The 24108-nt window shown below is 41.5% G+C and overlaps 1 protein-coding gene across 2 annotated transcripts in view; it reads left to right on the top strand.

Annotated features, from left to right (window-relative positions):
• The first annotated feature begins 244 nt into the window (after positions 1 to 244).
• The window catches only part of MYH15 (myosin, heavy chain 15), a 46520-nt gene continuing 22656 nt past the window's right edge, over positions 245 to 24108 (top strand). Inside the window, exons 1-23 of one of the 2 annotated variants that reach the window (XM_009321378.1) lie at positions 245 to 387; positions 1501 to 1604; positions 2116 to 2259; positions 3990 to 4146; positions 5592 to 5619; positions 6495 to 6588; positions 8149 to 8169; positions 8774 to 8866; positions 10189 to 10252; positions 10344 to 10442; positions 12382 to 12485; positions 12920 to 13058; positions 13653 to 13771; positions 14974 to 15123; positions 16137 to 16307; positions 17338 to 17517; positions 17910 to 18042; positions 19885 to 19952; positions 21406 to 21493; positions 21724 to 21841; positions 22131 to 22254; positions 22957 to 23093; positions 23468 to 23723. In XM_009321378.1, the coding sequence (XP_009319653.1) occupies positions 297 to 387; positions 1501 to 1604; positions 2116 to 2259; positions 3990 to 4146; positions 5592 to 5619; positions 6495 to 6588; positions 8149 to 8169; positions 8774 to 8866; positions 10189 to 10252; positions 10344 to 10442; positions 12382 to 12485; positions 12920 to 13058; positions 13653 to 13771; positions 14974 to 15123; positions 16137 to 16307; positions 17338 to 17517; positions 17910 to 18042; positions 19885 to 19952; positions 21406 to 21493; positions 21724 to 21841; positions 22131 to 22254; positions 22957 to 23093; positions 23468 to 23723 (2682 nt within the window). In that variant the 5' untranslated portion in view covers positions 245 to 296. Of the gene's footprint in view, positions 388 to 1500; positions 1605 to 2115; positions 2260 to 3989; positions 4147 to 5591; positions 5620 to 6494; positions 6607 to 8148; positions 8170 to 8773; positions 8867 to 10188; positions 10253 to 10343; positions 10443 to 12381; positions 12486 to 12919; positions 13059 to 13652; positions 13772 to 14973; positions 15124 to 16136; positions 16308 to 17337; positions 17518 to 17909; positions 18043 to 19884; positions 19953 to 21405; positions 21494 to 21723; positions 21842 to 22130; positions 22255 to 22956; positions 23094 to 23467; positions 23724 to 24108 lie in introns of both variants that reach the window. The other variant, XM_009321379.1, reaches the window with a different exon arrangement.

The following is a 24108-nucleotide window of genomic DNA, read 5'->3' as shown; positions in this document are numbered from 1 at the left end:
CCATAGAGATAACTGTGACCCATGTAGAGGTTTTGAACCATGCAGGATCTGGCTGGCTTTAAATAAGCTGAGCCAGGGAAGGGTTTAACTAAGGGTGCAGTATAGCCCCAAATCTCTGTTAGGTATTTGCGTTTCAAATTAATCATCACTTTGATCAGCCACTTGCCACATTGTGCTGAGTGTTTTGTATTGCCTCAGATCATCCACGAAATAGATTACCTCCCCCTCCTTTCTTTGGTAGACCAGGTCTATTTCTTCTTCCTCTTTGAGCTGTGCCACCTTGAATCCTCGCCAAGATGATGGACATGTCGGAATTCGGGGAGGCTGCTCCCTTCCTCCGAAAGAGCGAGAAGGAGCTGATGATGGCACAGACCGTCGCCTTCGATGGTGAGTTGCAGTACCCTTTATGCTGCCATTGGCTGGTTAAGAGGGATGAGGGTTACATCCAAGTGTAGTTGTGGGAATGCAGAGCAAAGCAGGATGCAAAGCTTCCGTTGCCGCTGCTGTGCTGCTGCTGCTGCTGCTGCTGTTTGAGGTAGCTTGTTCAACCAAGTTCTGGTTTCTTTACTCTGCAAAGCTATTAACCCCCCCCCAGGTAGTACTAAACAGAAATTATCTATCAATTTATGTTAAGTAATTAACTAGTTTAGAAGCAAGGCTTATTTGTACTGCTTTGCTAGAGGGGGGATCACTTCTTTGACTGTTTGAAAGGAAAACACCACACATTGATGTTTCTGTAATGAGAGAGATTCTGCGGCCTGACTAGATGTCTCGTTATGTTGTACCTGTACATCTGTTTGATTTGCAGGCTGTATAACAATCTGATGTTAGCTTTTAGTTTCCCATAATTTACTTTTCATGAAATGGATTTATATGAGCCCTGAGGTGTAGTAGTAAGTATAAATACACCAATAACCACAGCATTTCGCTATTCAGAACAGTTGCTATAACTAAAGACCTAAAGTCTAGTGCAGCTACTCCAAACTCTAAAAAGCCATATACATAACTCAATGTGAGTTATTAATATTGCTGTTTTTCAAGACAAACCTCAGAAGAATGTGCAGGAATAAGGTAAAATCTGATAGCTGGCAGGCAAATAAAGTGGGCTGAATTCCTCACTCAGATCGCAATTTTCTGTGTGACTTTTTAGCAAATGCCTTAATTTGGGCTTGGATCTCCGTTCCTCCATCTGCACACTGGTGATAATGATTATGGATTTCCCGTGGAGGCTGAGGCTTAGCCAGCATTCGTGAAATATTTTGACACCTTGTGCTGGAAGGATCTAGAGGAAGCCAAGTGGTAGTTTCAAAGGGGAGACAACATTTGGGAGCCCTATGCCTTCTGCTTTGGCAGGCAGCTCCCCAGCACTGCCGATCTGCTGCGGTCCCAGAGGTTTTGTGTTGTTTGTGCAGAAAAAGTAACCCAGCAGTCTCGCTTAGCTAGGCATGGTGTTTCTGTTTGACACAAGGCTGTGAACCCTCAGTCTCCTTAATTTCACAGGGAAGAAGAAATGTTGGGTTCCCGATGAAAAGAAAGCTTACGTTGAAGCTGAAATTACAGAAACCAGCGGTGGCAAAGTGACTGTGGAGACGACAGATGGAAGGGTACAAAACTGGTTTTGTCTGATCCGTGACTAACAAGGCCAGAGCAGCAAGCTCCAGAAATTACCTGTCCCGGTTTAAGCTCAGTTGCCTGTTTCATTGAAATGGGCTGTGAATGGGAAGCCCCAGTAACTGATGCCATATCAGAACAACACATGAAAAACCACCAAGGGAAAAAGAACAATGCGGTGGTGGGTAAGCGGGCATCAGCCACCGCACAGCAGCGGGCAGTCTGTGAGCAGACGTATGCAACCAGCCAGTTCTGGTTTGGACCCCAGAGATAAAAGCCCATGGTTCGTTTTGCAGCGATACCACCATGCTCCTCACTTTTATCGTCTCGGCCTTCCCCCATTCTTCTGATAGCTGTGAAAACAAATGGTATTATGTACATAGGCTGGGTTTGAGCTGAAGGACTTCCCTCTGCAGGGGAAAAAAAATGTTCTCCTATAAGGTGTGTGAAGCAACAGAAAATCCCGGTGTTTTCCAGTGTTGCTGTACTTCTTTGTCTTTGCAGACCATGACAATAAAAGAGGATGACGTGCAGCCAATGAACCCTCCCAAATTTGACATGATCGAGGACATGGCTATGCTGACCCATCTGAACGAGGCCTCTGTGTTGTACAATCTGAGAAAGCGCTACAGCAACTGGATGATCTATGTAAGGGTCATTACAAGGGTATATTTAGAAATCTGCATTTCGGGTGCAGATTTCATGTTTGAACATGTTGTGTTCTTCATACTCAGTTTACAACTCTGGTAAGTCACAAAACTGAAGGTCTTGCTCATCTGTTCAGGAAAGAAGTTGCTTGGAGCTGGCTTGTGTCTGAATACAGACAGACAAAACTGAATGAATGAGATGGTGTCTAGTTCTCTGGTTTTGCTTGCTTGCCTAGGAGAGGGGTGTCATGGGACATATTTTCAGCAATCAAGGCATTGGGGAGACCTAGTTTATTTTTACTCTCCTAATATTAATCCATGTCAATACCAGCCATGGAGATTTCCTTGTTGAGAAACAATGCCTCAAGCTTAGAGCACACACATAACTTCTTTTAAATATGAGCCTTTCTATCTTTAGTTCAGTAATTTTATTCTCTTCATTTTCAGTGCTGACATCTGCCTTGTTTTGCTCTGCCCTTTCCCTTGCTCTGTATCTTCCCCATGACATCATTAACATAATTTCTGTCAGCACCAGAACAAGCTTCAGTAGCGTCTAATTTTATGAGGCCAAACTTTTGCTTTCAGTTTGCTGCATTCAGCTGTGTCTGCAATTCCCCAGTCAGGGAAATCTATAGATTTTCTAGCCAATCCCTGTTCTGGTTTTTGGTGTTCATCAGAGGAGCGAATCCAACTTTTTCCCATTTAAATTCTGATTGTTAAACATTTTCTGCATTTCTCTAATAACCCCTATAGGGACATGTATGGCCTAAAGCATAGCTTTGCTTGCAGATCAGTATAGGTAGAAAATTAAATTTGTTATCTTGCCTTAATCCATTTACTGGTTGGGGTTTTTGTTTTCCTTGTAGAAAATAGGACTGAGGACTCATGCCAAGATCATTCTGGAGTAGGTCCTAATGCTATTTTTAGGGGAAGACACCTGGATTTCACCTGAAACTTTTAGAATAGAGTTCATTAATCTATGTGTACATAGTGCTTGTGCCCATATAATAACTGGGTTTCTTTGAAGATTTTTGCTTCAACCTGGGCTGAGTACCTGAAAAGTTAACCAGCTAACACCGATTCCCTGGGGTTACAGCTGAAAACTCATTCTTCCTCAGAATGACCAGGCCCCAGCTAACTGATGTAGATAGCCCAAAGAGCGGCTATAAAGATAGATTTTTACCAACTGTGTTTCTCCAAAAGCTGAAAAAAGCTCCACAGCTTGGGAAATAACACTATGAAGTTGTTTTATCTTTGAACACGCACCAGAAATTGCCCCAAGGTGTCCACATCAAATTAATAATGGGAGATTGTTTCTTCTCCTAAGACTGGAGTTTGAGCAGGAAAGCTGTAACTTTTCTTTCCTTCGTAATGACTGTTTTCAACAGGAAATAAATCTCGTGGGGTAGCAAGACAGAAAATCAGATATAGGTCTATTTGCTGCTCCTTTGTTTTGCTGAAGGGGCTGTTTCTGTTTCTGGTTGTCATGTTGAAAATACTTTTTCCTCCTTTAGAAAACTGTTTAATATCTGTAGTTTTGATATCAATTGCCAATAGGAAGTCACTTAGCAGAGCAGTAGCTTTAGAAATTCAGATCAAAGGCTGAAATTCAAGTAAGGATTCAAACCCAAATCAGAAGCTGGCAACACCAGGTCCTGCTTTGTTAACTAGGACTTTTTTTTCTTATTCCTTGAGCGGTTTTTTTCACTCTTGTTTTGTGTTCCTCTCTAGACTTATTCTGGTTTATTCTGTGTGACTATAAATCCCTACAAGTGGTTGCCTGTCTACAAGCCGGAGGTCGTTGCTGCATACAAAGGCAAGAGGCGCTCAGAGGCTCCTCCCCACATCTTCTCCATTGCTGATAACGCGTACCACGACATGCTGCGTAGTAAGTGGCACTGTTTGCTTTCAAATTTGGTTTCACTTTATTTAGCCAATGTGATTAGTACCAGATGGAAGTTTGTGAGAGCTTTTGCAGTGTGCAACAAATGTGCAAATACTCTACAAGCAACAGGGGCTTGGCAGTCTGCGTCAATTTATAGATATATATATAAAATTTTTTTTTAAACTCCCCTGACTGTCCCTGTGGTACTTCTGGTAACAGTATGCTCTGTATATGGGTTATCTGTAAGGTGCACAAATTTAGCTGTCTGAACAGGGTGAACCCATCAGTTTGTTACAGAAATGGGGCCATGCCCCAAAGGTCTGTAAGTATTTTCCCAACCTCAAAGATAAACTTATTGTCAGTTTATGCTCAATATTCTAATGCTTATAAGATGTATGCATTCAAAGGTTAGTGAAGGCCAGCTATCTAGAGTGCTGCGCGCACATCGCTTGCACGAATCTGCCATGGGTGTGTTGCACTGACTGCCGTGCGTCTGAGCGCCAACCCTGCAGCAACGAACTCCAGATTTTCCTGTGAAATTTTCTCGCCCTGACCCTCAAGTTACTGGAAAAAAAGAGTTTATCAACAGAGGGCAACAGTGATGTGCTCACACTAGGTGCTGCGAGGCGGCAGGGTAAATCCCAAAGAGACTTGGTGGGAATACATCCTGCTGTCACCTGGTTTTAATAAAAAGGAAAGTGCTGCAGCTGTGAGGGGACAGAAGCCACTGGGCAGAGGGGATGTGCGTGTGGCTGTTAAGAGATGCTCTTTTATCAGATAAGGGTGAAATATGGCCAGGCTGCCCAATATGTAACCTATCATGATGACTGGAATTAAAGAAGAACAGAGGAATTTAGGCTCAATGGCTTGGGAAGCTGCTATGACTTAGCATTTGCTGAACTTGGTTAATAATATATTAAGGTTGCAAAGTGTTCCAATAAATGTTTATTTCTGGTCAGGCCATTAACAGCAGGAACACTATAAGCCTTCTTTCCAGCAGCATGGCCAACTGAAGAAGAGTATGTATGCATAGTAAGGAACGGCCTGGGAACAAACAGCAAAATTACTTGGGTTGGTCTAGTATTGCAGGAGCAGAAGGGTCAGATGTGAGCAAAGATGTACTCAGGAGTAAGAAAAGAAGCGTTTTGATGGCAGGAAATTACTCTTTTTATTATAGTTTTCCAGACACAGGGGGAACATGCATGACTGACAGGTTTTTAATACCGACTTGAACAAAACACGAGAGAAGGATTCAGGGCAGGGCTAGAACTTGCATTGCTGGAGGTCAGACTAGGTGATACTAGTTTTTATCTTTCTATCTCTGCTTCATGTGATTCTCTCCTGTCCTTGCAGGACTGATTCTGGAATAGTTGGTACTCATTTGCAATTATAATAAGCAACTTGTACAGCCTACTAAGTTTGTCTCTTCCCCCTCTCTCCCTCCACAGATCGGGAGAATCAGTCTATGCTGATCACGTAAGTGCTTCTTTTTTGACTGATTTGAGATTCTGTTGCTGTGAAAAACTTAGAAGAAAAAATTCCTACTTAAATACAAGTTGACCCTTGAAAGCTCAGCTAAATTGCCTGGAACTTGATCCAAGCCAAGTAACTGGCAATTTGGCCATCTGATGGCTGCCTTGAGCCCCATGGGAAAGGATAAGCTAAGGGTTTGATGGAGGCTGGCCCATTGCTGATCCCCATCTGGTGTTCATTCCAAGTAGGCATGAAAACAACTCAGCAGGCAGTTAAAGAAGCTTCTTCCAGGGTTAGCCTTGCTGTGGCTGCTGCCTTCGCACATGGAAGACTACTTCTTTTCAATGTGGTTGCTCTTGCTGCAAATTATATTTAAGAATGTGTAGACACATCTAAAGGGAGAGAGATGACCAAGGCAGAAAAGAAGAGGCACGTCATTTACTGGCAAGCATGAAAGATGGAGAGTGGGGTGTCTCTCTACACAGTTCACGTGCTCCTGGATAATGCCGGCAAATTACTGCAGCTTTTCTGTACGTTTTCTAACTCATTAGCTGTATATAGGTATACCTCAGATCCTCAGACTGGATGTTTGTAATAAAACTTCATGCCCTTAAAGGAAGCTCAGTGTAGCATGGGTTTGTACTTGGTTTCTGAGCCCAGTCGTGAAGAATTAGTTGCTGCTCTTGTAGGCATTCACATCTTCATTCAGTCAATTTAGTGTGATTTCCACTGAAATGGCCGAACAACAGGCTGCAGAAATCAGAGTCAGTGATTCTGAGAGCAGCCTGTGTGTGGGGAGGAGCTGACAGGACAGGAGGGTGAAAGGATGAGTTACAGCTGTTTGAGCAATGCCTATGTTATCTTCCTCCTTTCTTTAGCGGAGAATCTGGTGCTGGCAAGACTGTCAACACGAAACGCGTCATCCAGTACTTTGCCACAGTGGCAGCCCTGGGTGAACCTGGTAAAAAGAGCGTAAGTCTGCTGGTGGCTGTTTCATTTCAGACTCCCAAGGTTTTTCTGTTGTGTACAGCTAACCTCACAAGTCTGCATCCCGAACACTAGACCGTGTGCTAGACCTCAGCAGGCATGGTTAAGAAAAGAAACTGTTGGGAAAAGATACTGATGCTTCTACACGGGATACTGAGAGCATGCTGTTCTGAAGGTAGAAAGGCAATGCTCACCCGAACTTGCCACGCTCCAGACAGAGCAGCAAAACCACTCCTGGTTCTGAACAGCTGCTTGTTGCTGCTGCTTTTTTCTAGGAGTTTTAGTTTTCGTGTGTGTTAAAAATGTTTCTGATCGTGTTAAAGCTGGTCAAAAGATGGGGAGACTGTGAAGATTAAGATTTTTTTTTTCTTTTTCACATGGAAAATAGTCTTCAGAAGGACTAGGATTATAATTTCTCATCAAAATGTTTGTTTTGTTGAAAGCTTTTTTGTCCACAAATAAGGAATGTTTTGACAAAAGATTTTTTTCAATCAGCTTTTCTGTATTTCTCTTTGGATAAGTGCTGTTCTGCTTATAAGTGCTCTTTAAGGTTACAGTGAATACTGTATTCGTGCTTGTTGTGGTTTAACCCGGCAGGCAGCTGAACACCACACAGCCGTTCGCTCGCTCCCTGCCGCCCCCAGTGGAATGGGGAAGAGAATTGGAAAAAAAAAGTAACATTTGTGGGTTGAGATAAAGGCAGTTTAATAGGACAGAAAAGGAAGGGAAAATAATAATAATAATGATAAAAGAATATACAAAACAAGTGATGCACAGTGCAATTGCTCACCACCCGCCAACCGATGCCCAGCCAGTCCCCAAGCAGCGGCCCCCCCGGCCAGCTTTCCCCCAGTTTATGTACTGAGCATGACGTCACATGGTATGGAATGTCCCTGTGGCCAGTTTGGCTGTGCCCCCTCCCAGCTTCTTGTGCACCTCCAGCCTTCCCATGGAGGTAGAGCATGGGAAACTAAAAAGTCCTTGACTAGCGTAAGCACTACCTAGCAACAACTAAAACATTGGTATGTTATCATGGAACAATTGTGCAAATAACAGATCTTGCAGCTGGAAGATATTCCATGTACTTTATCAGCTCAGGTCATATTTTATTTTCATTATCATCACACCTACTTTTCAAATAATCCAAGAGTTCAAGGGCAGCATGATCTAATTGTCTAAAACTTGCCTGTTTGCATTTACATCCTTTTATTCTTACCGCCTGGCACCAGTCTCTTTTCTCTGTCCAGTTAGTTAGCCTTTTGATTCACTGTCAAACATCTCCAGAGCAAAACCAGGTCGATGTTTGGAGCAGGGGTTAAAACAAAAAGCTGGGTAGGAACAGCGCTTGGCTATTTTGTGGTGTATGGTGAACACAAAGTAAGTCACACGTGCTTTTTGAAGGAAGGCTTCAAAAAGTCCTGCTGGTGTGTTGGTGCCCACTAGACATCTAACCTTGCTAATCTTTATTTTTTGTGACGTCCTTTGAGTCAGTACTCACATTCTCTCTCTTTTTTTTTTTTCTCCATTGTGTTCCTCTTCTGACAGCAACCAGCTACCAGAACTGGGGTAAGTCATCAGCTTTGCTACTTTAACTTTTCCATGTGAAAATGGTACTGGGCTCTGTCAGTCCGTGTCACAAACCTCAGCATTTCACTTTGCGTGGTTCCCCCCAGTGAAGGATCCCTGGAGCCCAGGCAGTTAAAGTAGTTTGCTTCAGCAAACTGAAGTTTGTGAGAGTGACAATTAATGCTTTTCTCATCTCAAAAAATCCCAAATATTACAAGCTTTGAGTGCTTTCAAATCTAATGCATTTTAGTGCTTGTCACTGTCTTCAGTAGCCCCTCTCCTACACACATTCACTTAGATGTCCTCACGTGCTTCACAGTACACGGGAAGATAGGCTGATTTCTTTCGTATGCAGACGGCATAAAATATCAAATCTGCAAAGCAAAACACTAGAGAGCAGCAGAATGTTTGAGGCCTTTTAAGCACTCATAATTGACTGATGATCTTGCTGTTATGCCATTCACACTGTGCCACCCCTAGGGTGGAGCTGAATCACTTTGCTACGGAGGCTTCTCTCTATAACTGAATGCATGGCTGAGTTATATTTGACAGCTGAGTTTGTGGCCTGTAGGTTTCTCAATAGTATTTCAACCTTGATTTCTAGGGAACCTTGGAGGATCAAATCATTCAAGCAAACCCAGCCCTAGAAGCTTTTGGAAATGCCAAAACCCTGAGAAACGACAACTCCTCACGTTTTGTAAGTCTGTAACATAACATAATGATGTCCTCTTCAACAATAGCCAGTTAATAACTTCTCTGTCATAGTCCCTTCATAAGTTCCTTCTCATTTTGTCCACTAAAATGGTTGGATTTCCACACAGTGGAAGAATAACAAAGTAGGATCTAACCAGGAAAAACTACTAGAAGGATTAAAGATAAAAAGAAAAAAGAAAGATCCACCCTGAATAATTGTTTAACCTGTACATGATCAGGAAATGAGCAAAGTCTAACTTTATGAAGCCCTTTGAACAGTAACAGCAGGTATTCCCCACGACTGCATCTGCTGCATAGCTGTATTTTCCTACCATGTTTTCCACTAGCCTCAGTCATTCCCTCTCCCTATAACAGCTCTACTTTGTCACTAAGTGTCAGAAATACACCTCAGTCGCTGCTCCCTCCCACATCTCCCCACTCTGCAGACCCACACACGCAGCAGTACTCTTACCTTTGATCCATACCGTCTACCTTTTTGGCTGAGTAAGCTGTCCTTGCTTGTCCCTCAGTGCTGACATGACCTTGGGCCTCTCCTCATTTCCATTAGGCTTGCAGGACAGCAATCCCCTTGGGAGCTCTGCCTCTGCCACATCTGGTTGACATTGGCTCAGATGTCCAAAAGGAATGGCATGAGGATGACAGCCTGAGTTTGCAGCCCATGCTTCCCTAACAAATCCAGTTAAAAATGGAATTGGAAGGGGTGGAGAGGGTCAGAGGTTGTAAGCATCTGTGGAAAGCTACACAATTGTATAAGGAGTTTGTCAGCTGAAACAGAAATTAATTATTTTTAAAAGTTGATGTGTTTGAATATGATAAATTAAATGAAAACTGCTCAATTTTTATGAATTTTGGGGGACGAATATGCAAAATTAATGGGCAAAGCAGTGTAAAATCATAGCACCCTTCTGACATAAGTAGTTGCATATAAGTCAGGACTGCAAATGAGGAAGAGTCAAAAAAGGAGCCTGTGTGTCTTATGCCCAGGCTTATTGCTCTGAGTTCTGCATTACAGTAAACCAGCATCACGAAACTGGAAGCTGCATGCATTCCAGTATCTTAGCCTGGCAGATAAGTACACTGTTATCCTTTCCCCACAAGCTGATTACATAGCTGTATGTACAGATTTAGGCTTGGAAAAGTGTAATATCATTGTTTGATATTTCTCATTGAAAATCTGCCTGTGCAAAGCCAAGGAGTTAGCATAAACTGATTCTTTAGGCCAAATGATTGCCTTCAAGCAGCATCCTTTGTTTCCCTCTGTGTATACTATATGCACTAATTAGAATATTCTTCTGTGTGAATTAGGGTAAATTTATCCGAATCCATTTTGGAACCACAGGCAAGCTGTCATCTGCTGATATTGAGATTTGTAAGCAGCAAACTCTCTCCTTTTAAAAATACAATTGCTCATCTGAAAGCTTGGAGAGCCTTTCTCACTGAATTTTCCTTTGTGCGACTAGATTTATTGGAGAAATCCCGAGTGATTTTCCAGCAACCGGGCGAAAGAGACTATCACATCTTCTACCAAATCCTGTCAGGAAAGAAACCAGAGTTACTGGGTAAGCATTATGTGGATCCACAGCTTTTAAGAACCAACCTTCAGCTGAATAGACAGTGGCTGAGGAGGGCGCAAGGGGGCAAACCCACGTGCAGAAAGGCCCTTACGCTTCCACTCAATGAAACTGAACTTCCACTGTCAAATACACTCTTTTAAAAATGCTGTTCCAATGGCAGCAACAGAGACCATTTTTCTGTAATATACTGATGCGGGTACTCTACAAAGTGAAGTGATATTACAGATTAGTCTAAAGCAAATGAGGCTCAGACAGGACTTTTAAAACGTAGCATTATAAAGGCAAAAAATGTCATACTGAATTTGTGTAATCCAAGGTCTCAAAACATCTGGAAAATGCTATACCTCCAAAAGCATTTGTGGTGATAAAACTTTAATTATCCAGATTTTGTCATATGAGGAGATTTGCTTATAGGTGCCATGAAGAAAAGCTAGTTTCCTCTTTCTGCTCCAAGTGCCAAAACTGGCACCCTAGCATGTTGTGTAGCAAGAGAGAATATGCAAAGCTGTCTGCTGCTGTTTATGTGGCGATTACCCCTTTCAAGCTTCCCCTGGCTGAATGTGGTCCCATAGACCTGCGGGAGAAGAGCAGAGAGCAGATGAGGTCTCTCTGCTCCCATCTCCTAATGCTTTGAATAAAACCTTCACTAGTTATTTAAGTGATGTGGTTTGCTGACTTTAATTTGCGCTCTGAAGGAACACATTTTATAAAATACATTGAAGAGTCACTTTATTGCTCCACTAAACTCCTACTAAGCCATACAAATCATAATCTGTTTTGAAGTCTTATTATCCTGACAGTGCGTGGTCAAGTCCCTAACGCTCTTAGCTTTCACGTGGCCTAATTAAGGACGATTACGGGAAAGATTTCAAGGAAGCATTGCACCGAGATTCCTGTGTGAATCCCTGTGCTGGGAAAATGTGCTCTTTCTCGTAAACTGTCTGTCTGTATACTCTACAACAGCACACACCTTTCTGGCCAGCAGGAGCATGTCTGCAGGCTCCTGAAGTGGCTGAAATCAATGGGGACTTCTGTTTTGTAGACATGAAATGTATGCATTTGTATATAAATGCATACATATCTAAATATAGATAAGTAAAAATATAGAAAAATATATAGATAAAAGAATACATAACTAGTGACTACATAGCAAAGTAAGACAGACTTACAGAAAATACGATTTTATATACACATATTGATAGACATATATATTTACATATACACATACATTCATATTTAGACATGTAGGTATGTGTGTATGTATATAAAAGATTGAAATCTAGATCAAACCTTGGTCTGCTGAATGTGGGTGAAACTTTCTGTTGATTTAGGGAAGCAGGACTCTCCCTGTAGTTTTGGAGTCAGCTAGCTTTTTAGAAAACAACTCTACATTTTTGGGTTTTGATGTGAAGGAAAAGGAAAGAAGAGAGAAAGAGAGAGCCATATTCAGACTTTTGTTCATCAAGAGCCAAGTGTCTTCCACAAAGAGTCCTGGAAGTCACTATTTTGTGAATCTGTTACAAAAGAGGGGAACCATGCCCATTGTTGCTGTCTTGAATCATACTGAAATCTTTCTCCTCTGTACTTAGATCAGATTTTTACCCCTACAGGCATGCAAGGCAGAAAGTAGGGTTATACAGGAAATTATGAACTCAGTATACTGCAAGACATGCTTAATAGATGTGTATGCAGTATTCCCATATTCTTTTTATTCACACTTTCTCTAAATCTTGGTCTTCAGGCTGGACTAGTAGAATGAGAGAGTTGGTTGCTGCCCCGCAGTTGTAAAAAAAAAAAACAGAAAGCAACTTTGTACACAGTTGTGCAGAGATAAATGTATATCAGAGTTGATCTTTTGATCTCCATTTTTTGGGGGGGATATCCTGAATGGATGGCAGTTCTGACCTTTGCAGTTCTTTTACAGATATGCTGCTGGTATCTACCAATCCATATGACTACCACTTTTGCTCCCAAGGAGTAGTTACAGTGGACAACTTGGATGATGGAGAAGAACTGATGGCAACGGATGTAAGCCTGTGTTGATTTGACTTTGTGCTTCATAAATTAGATGCATGTGGGGAGGAAAAGTGCTGGCAGGAGCCTAACTTCTGTCACTGAAACTATTGGACTAAAATGAAAGCAGAAATGTGTCTTAATTGCATTCATACTGTGAAGCACGAGGCTTGATAAACTATTACATTTTTGAATCTGGCCTTGCTCCATGTAATGCCCATGGGCACAAAGCTCTTATAATTTTGATATATAAAATGCTAGATAAAGGGAGCTTTCCTCCTGCTCAGCAGCCAGTGCTGGGTCTTCAGGGTGTTCCAGTGGCTGCTTTGTGAGATAACGCCCCTTGGCAGGTTAGTAATGTCTGCCATGCAAAGGTAGATTGTGGGGCCGCAAAATGCCATTGCTTTTGAATAGGGAAGTGACAAAATATCTGCTTTTCCTTTTCACAGCAAGCCATGGACATCTTGGGATTTGTGCCCGATGAAAAGTATGGTTCCTACAAGCTCACAGGTGCCATCATGCACTTTGGAAACATGAAATTCAAACAAAGACCCAGAGAAGAGCAGGCAGAGGCTGATGGCACTGAAAGTAGGAATAACATCTAAAATTACTCCTTATCTTCAAAAGTCTGGCATGTATCATGCACTGTGTTGAGGAAGAAGCAGCCTGTTTGCTTTGATCTTGTACAATGTAGCTCGGGCTCAGCCAAGAGTGTTGTGCTTTATTTGTAGCAGTGGCTTGTTCAGTGGTGGGTTATGTTACTTAGTAGAAGGTGAATAGACACAGAGTAACCCAATGAAATTCCATTTTTGTGACCATTTGAACAAAATGGTTGTAAAAAGGTGTTGCTTTAGCTTTCTCTTTCATGTCTTCAGATCTTGCTTCTTTACTTCCTCTTGCACATGAAACTGTCTATAACCAGTGTGGAGATATGTTCTTTTCCCTATACCTGAAGAGTTTCTCAAGTGTGATTCTTGCAGCAGTTGGGGGTCTAAGGTAGCTAGATGACCTTCTCTAACACAAGGGAGAGTACAGGCACACCTAACACAAATCATTAAAAGAGCAAGGTCTTTATCCAGTTTCTCTTTGGAAGGGGATGTACTTAATATTTTTTTTTTCTTAGCTAGGCATGTTTCCACGTAGAAGTTCAAAGCCAGTTGAAACCTTTTTTCTCTTGATCAGGTGCTGACAAAGCTGCCTACCTAATGGGAATCAACTCCTCTGATTTGATTAAGGGTTTGTTGCACCCTAGAGTGAAAGTTGGCAATGAGTATGTGACCAAAGGTCAAAGTGTTGAACAGGTAAGGAGAAGCTTTCAGGGTATTTGGATACCTGTCCCACAGCCTTGAGGATTCATCTGTAACATCTCAGAGAGACAGGCAGCTGCTAGAAATATTAGCATGTACCTCTAGTACCTGTTCTCATTTTATATCCCCAAACTTGGGGGAATAGACAGTGAAAGTGCAGGAAACTGGTAAAGAGGCTGACAAAGGAATAGTGGCTGGCACTGCCTTTGAGAGGATTGTTTTTCTGATGTGTTAGTAGCAGCTACTCAAGGAAACCAGGTGCAGTAAAACCATATAGGGATTAATACCTAATTCTGGATGAGAATAGTTACCTAGAAGAGTTGAGCAATGGATTATTTATTCACTCATCATTCATTCATTATTCATGTAATTTTAAGCTCTGTGTGACCTCAATCAGCTAAAGGCAATATCCATTTAAAGGTATCTCTTAATTTAGGAAACAAAAGACCTTGGGTTAGCACTGCTGCAGCTGTAGCAGTATTGTAGAAGATGCTGCAGCATTTTGGTTACAGTGAAAATTGTTGTTTGAAGACAGGCTGTGGTACAGGCTCAGAAACTAGAAAACTGCTGGAGAGAGGTCTATCCTATCGGTGTAGTTGTGCATAGGCTAAAGAAGAGACTTTTGACAGACTTTTCCCATCACCTGCTTATGCCACAGCATCCCTCAAAAATTAGAAGCAAATGGCAATGGGCAACTTGAGCACAGACCTTCCCTATTCTGGCAGTAGCTCTGGACATCATGGCTGGCATCTGGCCCGTGATCTTTCTGGTACCTAACTTCCATGGCAATGTAAGGGATTAAAACTTTTGCAACTTGCTGTCCAGCTGTTTCCCCAAGAGGTACTTTGCTAGCACTTCATGTACATGTTAGTATACATACATATATATAACAACAATTTGAAGAAAAGTCAGCATAGATAATGGGAGAAGCTGTGTGTTGTATTAAGTATATAGAATCATAGAATAGTTTGGGTTGGAAGGGACCTCTAAAGGTCATCTAGTCCAACCCCCCTGCCATGGGCAGGGACATCTTCAACTAGATCAGGTTGCTCAAGTATGCCTTGGTGATTATAGGAACTATTGTGAAATTTCATTTAAACCTTAAGTAGGGATTGAAATAGGTTACTGCACTGAAATCCTTGTTTTCCACAGTGAATTCTGTTCCACACACTGGTATTTTGAAACATGTGTTTTAGGTTTTATATGCTGTTGGAGCCTTATCTAAGGCAGTGTACGATCGAATGTTCAAATGGCTGGTGGTCCGTATCAACAAGACTTTGGACACTAAGCTGCCAAGACAGTTCTTCATTGGAGTCCTGGATATTGCCGGGTTTGAAATCTTTGATGTGAGTATTAACGTGTGAGGACTTGGTGGAAGGACATAAAAGATACCAAGGAACAGCTCTTGAGTGGGTATTTCTTTTTCTAAATGAACAGAAGGCAAAGTGCTCAGAAAGCCATAAAGCAAATCATGTATATTACTTTACAAGGTTTTTCCATAAATAAATGTAGAAAACAGTCAGCATTTAGCACAGCTGGACATGCTGATAGTTCCTGGGGGGGAAGAGGGTGGCAACCTTTAGCAAAGACATCTCACATGCTTTGGGCTGTGTTTTAGGAGAATGTATTGTTCCCACTCTTTCTCTTTGAGAGAAAGCATCTTTTATTGGGTATGATATTGCTTCCTCTTTGTATCTCAAGATGAGAGATATATATCTTCATCTCGATATAAGAAAGAAATTTTTTGCAGTGAGAACAATCATTCACTGGAACAACCTCCCCAGGGACTCGGTAGAGCCCCCATCACTGGAGGTTTTCAAGATGCGATTGGACAGGGTGCTAGACAATCTCATCCAGGCTCCCTCTTCCACGAAAGGTTGGACCGGATGGTCTTTTGAGGTCCCTTCCAACCTGGGCTGTTCTGTGATTCTACCATCATTGTAAACAAGTGTATGTGAGAAAAGCACGTCACAACTTCTGTTTCTCAGAATCCATTCCTGAAGACAAGTGCTCAATGCTGTTGCTGCTACGTGTTGCTCTCCGTACGCAGCAGAGCAAAGAGTGCATTGGCTCTGCTTTACAGGACTGGTGTGGCATGCTGCTGAAGGAAAGGCACGTGCATCTTGAGAGACCTGAACAAATCCGGGCATTCCCACACTCCGGAGGACAGCACATGGGGCAGCCGGCAGCCTGCTACTGAACTCCCCCCTCCTTTGCCTCCGGTGTTACGCTCAATAGTTTCTCAACCAGTTACTGTTTACAAGGTTTTAGGTGTAAACAGTTTCCTTCCTGCCGCTCCACCAAGCCCTTACCATAGTTAACTGTGGTGCAAATGCTTCTTTTTTCTCTCCTTCTACAGTTTAACAGCTTTGAGCAACTCTGTATCAATTACACTAATGAGAAACTGCAACAGTTTTTCAATCATCACATGTTTGTCCTGGAGCAAGACGAGTATAAGAAGGAAGGCATTGAATGGGTATTCATTGATTTTGGCATGGACCTGCAGGCCTGCATTGATCTAATTGAGAAGGTATGTACAGGAGTGCTAAGGTGTATTTTCCAAATTGGTTTTATTCATGATGCTGCCTTGGAGATGTCCTCAGGCCCCAGTGAACAGAGTAGGATAAACAGCAGGACAAGCTTCTTGCCTTTCTACATGCAATACAGAATTAAAGGAAGATCGGTATTTGCGGCATTTGTGGCTACTTGGCTTGACCTCCATAAGTTTGCCTTACAGAGCCAACAGTAACCACAAGCTGTAACTGTTCATTTGTATGTCTGTATAATCTTCCTTGGTTTTTACTTTTGTCTTTCTCTGTGCCTACTCTTCTTCCATTTACTTTGTTCCACATAATGCTTAACATCAAACTTACTTTTCAGCTTTTCAGGGCAAATGCTATGTTTCAGTCACATGCCCTGTACCCTCTCCCTGTGAGGCTCCTGTTTCTTACATGTTCCCTCTCACCACTTCCCCAGCATGGGATATGCCTTTCCTTTTCTCTTCTTTGTGAGTATAATGTGGTCCTGGTAGGGACAGCTGTCCCTTGCTGTATCTCTCTTTCTGCCATCTCTTACGGCTTGGTATCTAACCCTGCTGACCTGTGAGGAAAAACGAAATTTTGAGTATTGCATTAGCAGGACATTTGGAACAGCTGGAGGAGAAAGGCTGATTATTAAGTGCTCTTCTACCTGATCACTTTCTTCTCCAGGGGTAAGATAACTGTGCCTGATCCTAGTGCCTCGAACAATATGTCCAGTGCTAGGAAGTTAGTTCATCTTTTCCTGAGACACGAATAATAAAATGCTAGTTGGTCCAACTGCCTTGAAAGGTAAATCAAACCCTTTCTGGAAGTCATCATAAAGCCTCCTAAGGCAGAAGTGACATACTGAATAGTCAAAGGTGTGGTTACTATTGTAACAGAATAGTCAAAGGCTTCCTCCTCAGGATAAGAAGAAATTTTGCAGGCTTAAAATTCCATCAGATCAAACTTAAAGGCTGCCCAGCTACTGAAAGCAGGCAGCCTAAGCATTTTGCAACAAAGATGTTCTTAAATCCACAGCCACTGGGAATCCTGTCTATCCTTGAAGAGGAATGTATGTTCCCGAAAGCTACAGATATGACATTCAAAGCCAAACTCTACGACAATCATCTTGGCAAGTCACCTAACTTACAGAAGCCCAGGCCTGATAAGAAAAGGAAATATGAAGCTCACTTTGAACTTCTTCATTATGCCGGTGCAGTAAGTTCCTCTGCCTGCGGGTAGACTTTGTATTAGAGGTCTTCCAGGTGGGGTTCGGTCCATAGCGCCCAACAAGGGAGGGTGGGAAGGATGAAGAGGGGAAGAAAGGGACAGTGAGGAGTAAAAGCAGACGTCTACTCTCTCTGCACAAGTATTGCAACACAGTAAGATGCCACCAGACTCCAAGACACCTGTTCCTTGGATACACAAATAAACCAAAACAAACCGAGGAAGGCTAATAGTGCTTTTGCTGAAAATATGCCTTGCCTTGCCTTTATCGCTTTTCCTATAATCAGATTCAGACTAGCTTCAAGCCAATCCGTAAAGAACTACTGGCTGCTCTGAAGGGGAACATTTGCAACCTCTGGTTTGTTTTCAATGTCTTGCTGTAGGTTCCCTATAACATCATTGGGTGGCTTGAGAAGAACAAAGACCCGCTTAATGAAACTGTAGTAGGTATTTTCCAAAAATCATCCAACAAACTCCTGGCAAGCTTGTTTGAAAGCTACGTTAGTGCTGACAGCGGTAAGCAGAATCAGCTCACAGCATTTTTCTTTCATTTCTGGGATGCGTGGTTGGGAATGAATTTAAGAAACAAAACAATTCTTTCAACTGCAATTGACTCAATGCTAAATGAGGCAGTGACTAATTATTTAGATGCACACAGCATCTGTAGGAGGTTGCCAGTTATACCAAGGAGGCCATTAACTCAGCTAGTTTGACTGCGTAATACCTCTGAGCAATTTTGGCAAGGAAAGCTGTGTGTTGTGAACATTCCAGTGGGAGTTTGAGCCTGCAAGTGTTCAGATATGCAGGCAAGTGTTGCACAAAAAATTTTATACATAAATGACTATGAACAAGAACAACTTTTGTTTCCTACACTGTAGCCCTCCTTGCTAGCCATCCTGAATTAAATAAGAAATACAAGGTCAAGAGAGTGTTTTGGAATATTTTGTTGGATTAGTGGCAAGTAGACACTGAAGGTACCTGAACACCATTCCACATTGGCCAAAGTAGAAGATTTTGCCAATACCTTTTCCTTTTTGATTGCTGTTGGGGTTTTGTTGTTGTTGTTGTTGTTTGACAAGACTAATGTATGTCTGAGAACATATTTAAGCTGTATGCATTACACAGAACTGTTTTATTTGTGAGAAGGCAAGTAGCAAGCATCCAGAAAATTGATCTTAAGTAAATAAGACTGGCATTCATTACAAAGATGTAGCTCCTATGTCCTGAAGTTGCAATCACTTACAGCCTATTTACTCGTAACCTCATTTCTATAGATGCTGTTGTCATGAATCATAAGACACTTTCTGAGGAAGCAAGCAGGCTGAAGACTTGATAATATGAATAAGAGATGGAGCTGAATGTAGATAACAAACATCCTGCCACTAGCAAATTCTTGCGAGTTACTAACTGCCTATTTGCCTGTGGATATTCCTGTCTGTCAGAATACTACCTTGCTTTTCCTCAGTGTCAGGAGAGAAGAACAGCCTGTCCAGATGAGCCTCTTCCAGGCTCGGCAGTGTCACTTTCAAAAGGGGGAAAGGCTGTGGGTAATTGCATCAAGCACATTGCACTCTTCGCTTCTCCTTTTATGTTGACTATTGTTGACAGGTGACAGAATGCCAGACCTCCTGGGAATGATCTAATGGTCCGGTGTTTAAAAAGATACAGCAATTGCTGTACGTTTTTGGCTCATGTTTGGCTCTTGTGAAACTTGGTAATGGTCATGTCAGAAACTAGCATTCTTTCGGAGGATCTGAGTGATTTCGACTCTGAAGCTTTAAGCAAAATTCAGGGGATGCAAAGCTACTATATCTAAAATTACAAATATCCATTTCCCTCTATTCTAGACAAATGTTACTTGTGCAAGTTCAGTGTCTGCATAGCAGACACATGAGAATCAGTGTCTATACAGTACAATATACAGCATAAATTTTCCATAAGTATTGCTTTTCTTCAGCTTTTTCTACATCATCTCACCCTATAGGCTTTTTAATGAACTACAGACTACTCTTTTTCATTAAAAGTTATTTTTCTGCCTTATTCATATTTATGGAATTTCTACATAACAAATGATGCTGTCTAGATCTGAAATGGAAATGCAATCCAGAAAGCTTACAGTGGTCTTCTTTGACAAAAATCCTGAGTATGGACAGAGAGCTGCAAACTTGTGATACATAACACTTGATGTTCAGAAGTTTTTGCGTAATATTTGAGCAATCAGAGCCATCAAGTCATTAGCTACACCTTTCATTCAAAGGAAGTTGTACTGTTAGAACAGTTTGTCCATCTCCTGTGCCTTGCCTGCCCCCCTTACTGAGATACAGATTGTGATTTCTATTTATTTTATTTTTTTCTTAGCTGACCAGGGTGGAGAAAAGAAACGCAAGAAAGGTGCTTCTTTTCAAACGGTGTCCTCATTGCACAAGGTTTGTTTACCTCTCCCCACCTGATGGTTTGAGTTAAGACAATGCTTTGAAGAGGAATGTTAAGGATTGTAATGGACAAAAAAAAAAAAAAAATTGAAATCCAACATTGGAATTTGATTTGGGGCCTGGGTTATTGACCTTGGCTAAGTGAATGCACTGGTATTTAAAACCGTGTGTGTGAGGGGCTGCTCCATTTTATCTTCTTTGGGTGTTCAGATTAAGTGTTTTTTATTCTATTTGAGAAAGTATCACAAAATGTTGTGAACAACCTTTACCCGTTATTTTGTGGCTTATACCTTCATACATGTCTTTGGAACAAGAACTGATTACAAGTCATTTGCTAGTCCCTATCTGATTACTGTTTGTAATTGGATCCTAGGGTTAGAGCAGTCATGGAAAACAAAAGTTGTTGAATGGAGTGGCATATAGCCTCTTTTTTCCTGAGCAGTTCCCTTCTACTGGGACTGATACGTGCTCCTGGTGGAACCTGTTGCCAGGAACATGCCTGGGGAAAAATGGGGCCTGTAATTTACCTTTAGTACCATTTCTTATGGGTAACATTGAGGAAGCTGTAGTGTAGGTAAACCTCAGGTAGGGAAGGAAGTCGTTATCTCCCACTAGTTGTATCATTTTATCATGTTTGGAGGTACTCCTCATGAAGGGAAATCACGGGAAATCGAGACCTGTATCTTACCAGCTTGAAGAAGTGTAAAGGCAGCTGAAGGATCACTCAGACAGTAATTTAATAATCCATAAATAGAAGCACACTTTCCAGCACACAAGGAGCTGCTGAGTACCCAGCTCAGGTTGTCTCCTTTATTGTCCTGACTGGAGTATGAGAAATTTTCAGTTTGAACAGTTGCGCTGATGACGTTATATTCCACCTCTAATGGTCCCTATTTTCTGCTTACTAGAAAAAACACTTTCTGCAGAGCTTAGTGATCACTGGTAGGCACTGAATGGTTGGCTTCTTCTGAGCTAGCTTGCTGCCTGCCTGGGAGATGTCCGATTAAGATCAATAAAGGGAAAATGTTTGTCCAGGAGGACAAAAACCCAGCTTTTATGAGGAACAGATGGGAAAGGTGAACTATCCTCACTGAGTGGCGAAGTGACTAGTCAAAAATGCAGTTGGCTTTACAGAAATGCTCTGCAGGATGATAGTGCATCTTACTTGCTGTTCATCTTGTTTCTGACATTTCTGGGGTTGTAAGTAAAACACGTGTCTTCTTAAGACTTTGCTAAAACTGATGTGGATTCCTATAATAAAGTTAATTCATACTTTGGTTTATTTGGACACATTTCTCTGTAATAATTTTGGTAAGCTTACAATTTTGTGGAGACTATTTAGAAAGATTACCTTAATAAACTTAACAACCAATAAACCAAAGAAACAGGTAATTTGAATTCCACTAAACCGCTAAAGCTAATTGTGTTTTTAATATGTCTGTTCTAGGAAAATTTAAATAAGCTGATGACTAACCTAAGATCTACAGCCCCTCACTTTGTACGGTGCATTATCCCCAATGAATCAAAAACTCCAGGTATGGAAAACACAACAGTCTTAAAATTTTAGTATATTTGAACTATGACATTCCAGTTCTTACTTCCAAGTCACCAGATTGTACTTAAATACTGTTTGTGTTGTTCATTTTATCCAATGGCGTTGCTCTTTCAGGAGATGACACCTCACATTTTCCAATTCCCTCGGTGAAATGAAGATTAAGCCCGATGGAGAAGCTACATTTAATTTAGCCTTGTTTTTCCCCTGTAGGTGAAATGGATGCTTTCCTTGTCTTGCATCAGCTCCGCTGTAATGGTGTCCTGGAAGGCATCCGCATTTGCCGTAAGGGTTTCCCAAACAGGGTGCTTTATGCTGACTTTAAACAAAGGTAATGCAGAGCTGTGTTGTCTCCTGTCCTAACCCATCACTCAAAATAAGCAAAGCGTGTCTTCTCATTTTTATTTGAGGTATTTTATTCCATTCAAGTTTATTTTCCAATCAGTTTGCCTGAACATGGAAGGCAGAATTCTGCTCTTGCTTGTGTCTGTGTAGATGCAAAGTAGGAAATAACCCTAGGTTTTGCTGGGGTTTTTTAAAAAGTTTTGGGGGAAGAGAGGAGGGGAAAAAAAAAGCAGAATCTAGGCCAATTTTACTCACTGCTTATCTGTTATTAACAGGTACCGCATTCTGAATCCAGGTGCAATCCCAGAGGATAAGTTTGTGGACAGCAGAAAAGCTGCTGAAAAACTGCTGGCATCTTTAGATGTTGACCATAACCAATATCGTTTCGGACACACCAAGGTAACCAGAAAAGACCATCACTGCTTATGTAAAGAGAAAAGTGATGGATCTAATACCTAATTTGCAGAATAGGACATTATGCAATTTCTGGTGGTGGCGATTAATGAAGAGTTAATAATACAAGGAACCAGCAATATAGCGGCAAAGTGATATTAATTTTTAAGCTATGCTAGAGGAATTTTATTTCTCTGGGTCAAGCTCCCACAAAGCCTTTATTACAGCAACACTACAAGTGGACACAGCAGCAGCTGATGCTCCATGCCCCCCAGTAAAACAATAGCTTATTTAATATAATATAGGTACACTCAAACATCTATGGACCACAAGATCAGCTGCAGCTTTTTGAATGAGGCCATGTGCAATTATGACATGATCCCACCAGCAGGGTGTCTCTGGGAGTTGGGAGTTGTGGTTCAGCTGACCTGCTTTGAACCCTGCCACAGTTGAAAAGTATTGTGGCAATAAAAATGTGGCAATAAAATAGTTTGGCCTATTCAAAACTGGGGAGATGAGACCTGGTTTTAAAACAACTTTGGAACTGTACAGTGCAGTCGCTGGTGCAAGTAGTATTTGGCCCTCTATACAGTTTACTTTATAATGTGTCAATAAAAATACTGTTCTTCTGGACGATTTCAATAAGGTCTGTGTAACTCTGCGATAAAATCAGTTGTTATGGTGAAACGACATCTGTGCATGTATCAGGTGTTCTTCAAGGCTGGTCTCTTGGGCCATCTAGAAGAAATGAGGGATGAGAGACTTGCGAAAATCTTAACAATGATCCAGGCAAGAGCACGTGGAAGACTGATGCGGATTGAGTTTCAGAAGATAGTGGAGCGCAGGTATGAAGTCACTCTCTTAAATCTTAGCAGATAATAGTCATTACCATTTAATTATAAGTTGAATAGAGCCATTATTGCAGTCCCTAAGGCTATGGCTAACCCTAAATTAAAGGTTTAAAGTAGATGTATGGTAAAAATAATAGCAACTGTATATTAGTTGCCTGCAGCTCTGGTAAAAATCAGATTTGGAAATTTTTCATGTCCCTGAAAATCAAGAGACATGGAGGAAATGTCTTGTATATCTTGGAACCTAGTACAAGTTCCTAATATTACTGAGAACAAAGCCATAAAACTGTCTGAGAACAAAAAAAATTCTCACTTTCTCAATTCAGGCTAAGCTTTAGGGAATTTTGTTTGTTTTCTTCTTAAACCAGGGACGCCCTTCTTGTAATTCAGTGGAACATCCGTGCTTTTATGGCTGTGAAGAACTGGCCCTGGATGAAGCTTTTCTTTAAGATCAAACCTCTTCTGAAGTCTGCAGAAACTGAAAAGGAGATGGCCAATATGAAGGAAGAGTTCTTGAAACTGAAGGAGGCCCTGGAAAAATCTGAAGCCAGGAGAAAGGAACTTGAAGAAAAGCAAGTCTCTTTAGTTCAGGAAAAAAATGATTTGCTTCTCCAGCTCCAAGCTGTGAGTAGATGCATATATTCATGTATTTATAATATGTTCTTTGAAACTCAAAGGCTTACAGACCAGAGTGTTAGTGCAATTCAATCAAAATAAGCTGTTGGTCTTGTCAGAGTCTTGCCAAAAAATAGAGCGGATAGAAATTCTCATGTTCTAGCATATAACCAGGTGGGCTAGCAATGCAAATCTTAACAGGTTCTGTCCAAGGCAATGTCCGTGGCAGTTAGATATGGAAGCAGTCTTGTACGTGACTAGTCATGCTCACCACTGTCTCATCCTGCTCTGTTAATTACTTGTCGGTCTTGTCTTCTGAAATCAGAAGTAGGAAATTTTCCTTATGCTGCTCTGTAATGTTGGATCAGGCTCTCTGACTGCTTACAGGATAGGG

The sequence above is a fragment of the Pygoscelis adeliae genome, unplaced genomic scaffold (assembly GCF_000699105.1).
Source record: "Pygoscelis adeliae isolate BGI_AS28 unplaced genomic scaffold, ASM69910v1 Scaffold363, whole genome shotgun sequence".
In the NCBI taxonomy this organism is placed as follows: Eukaryota; Metazoa; Chordata; class Aves; order Sphenisciformes; family Spheniscidae; genus Pygoscelis; species Pygoscelis adeliae.
Note: the sequence above shows the minus strand (reverse complement) of the source record. Positions and strands in the feature narration are given on the sequence as shown.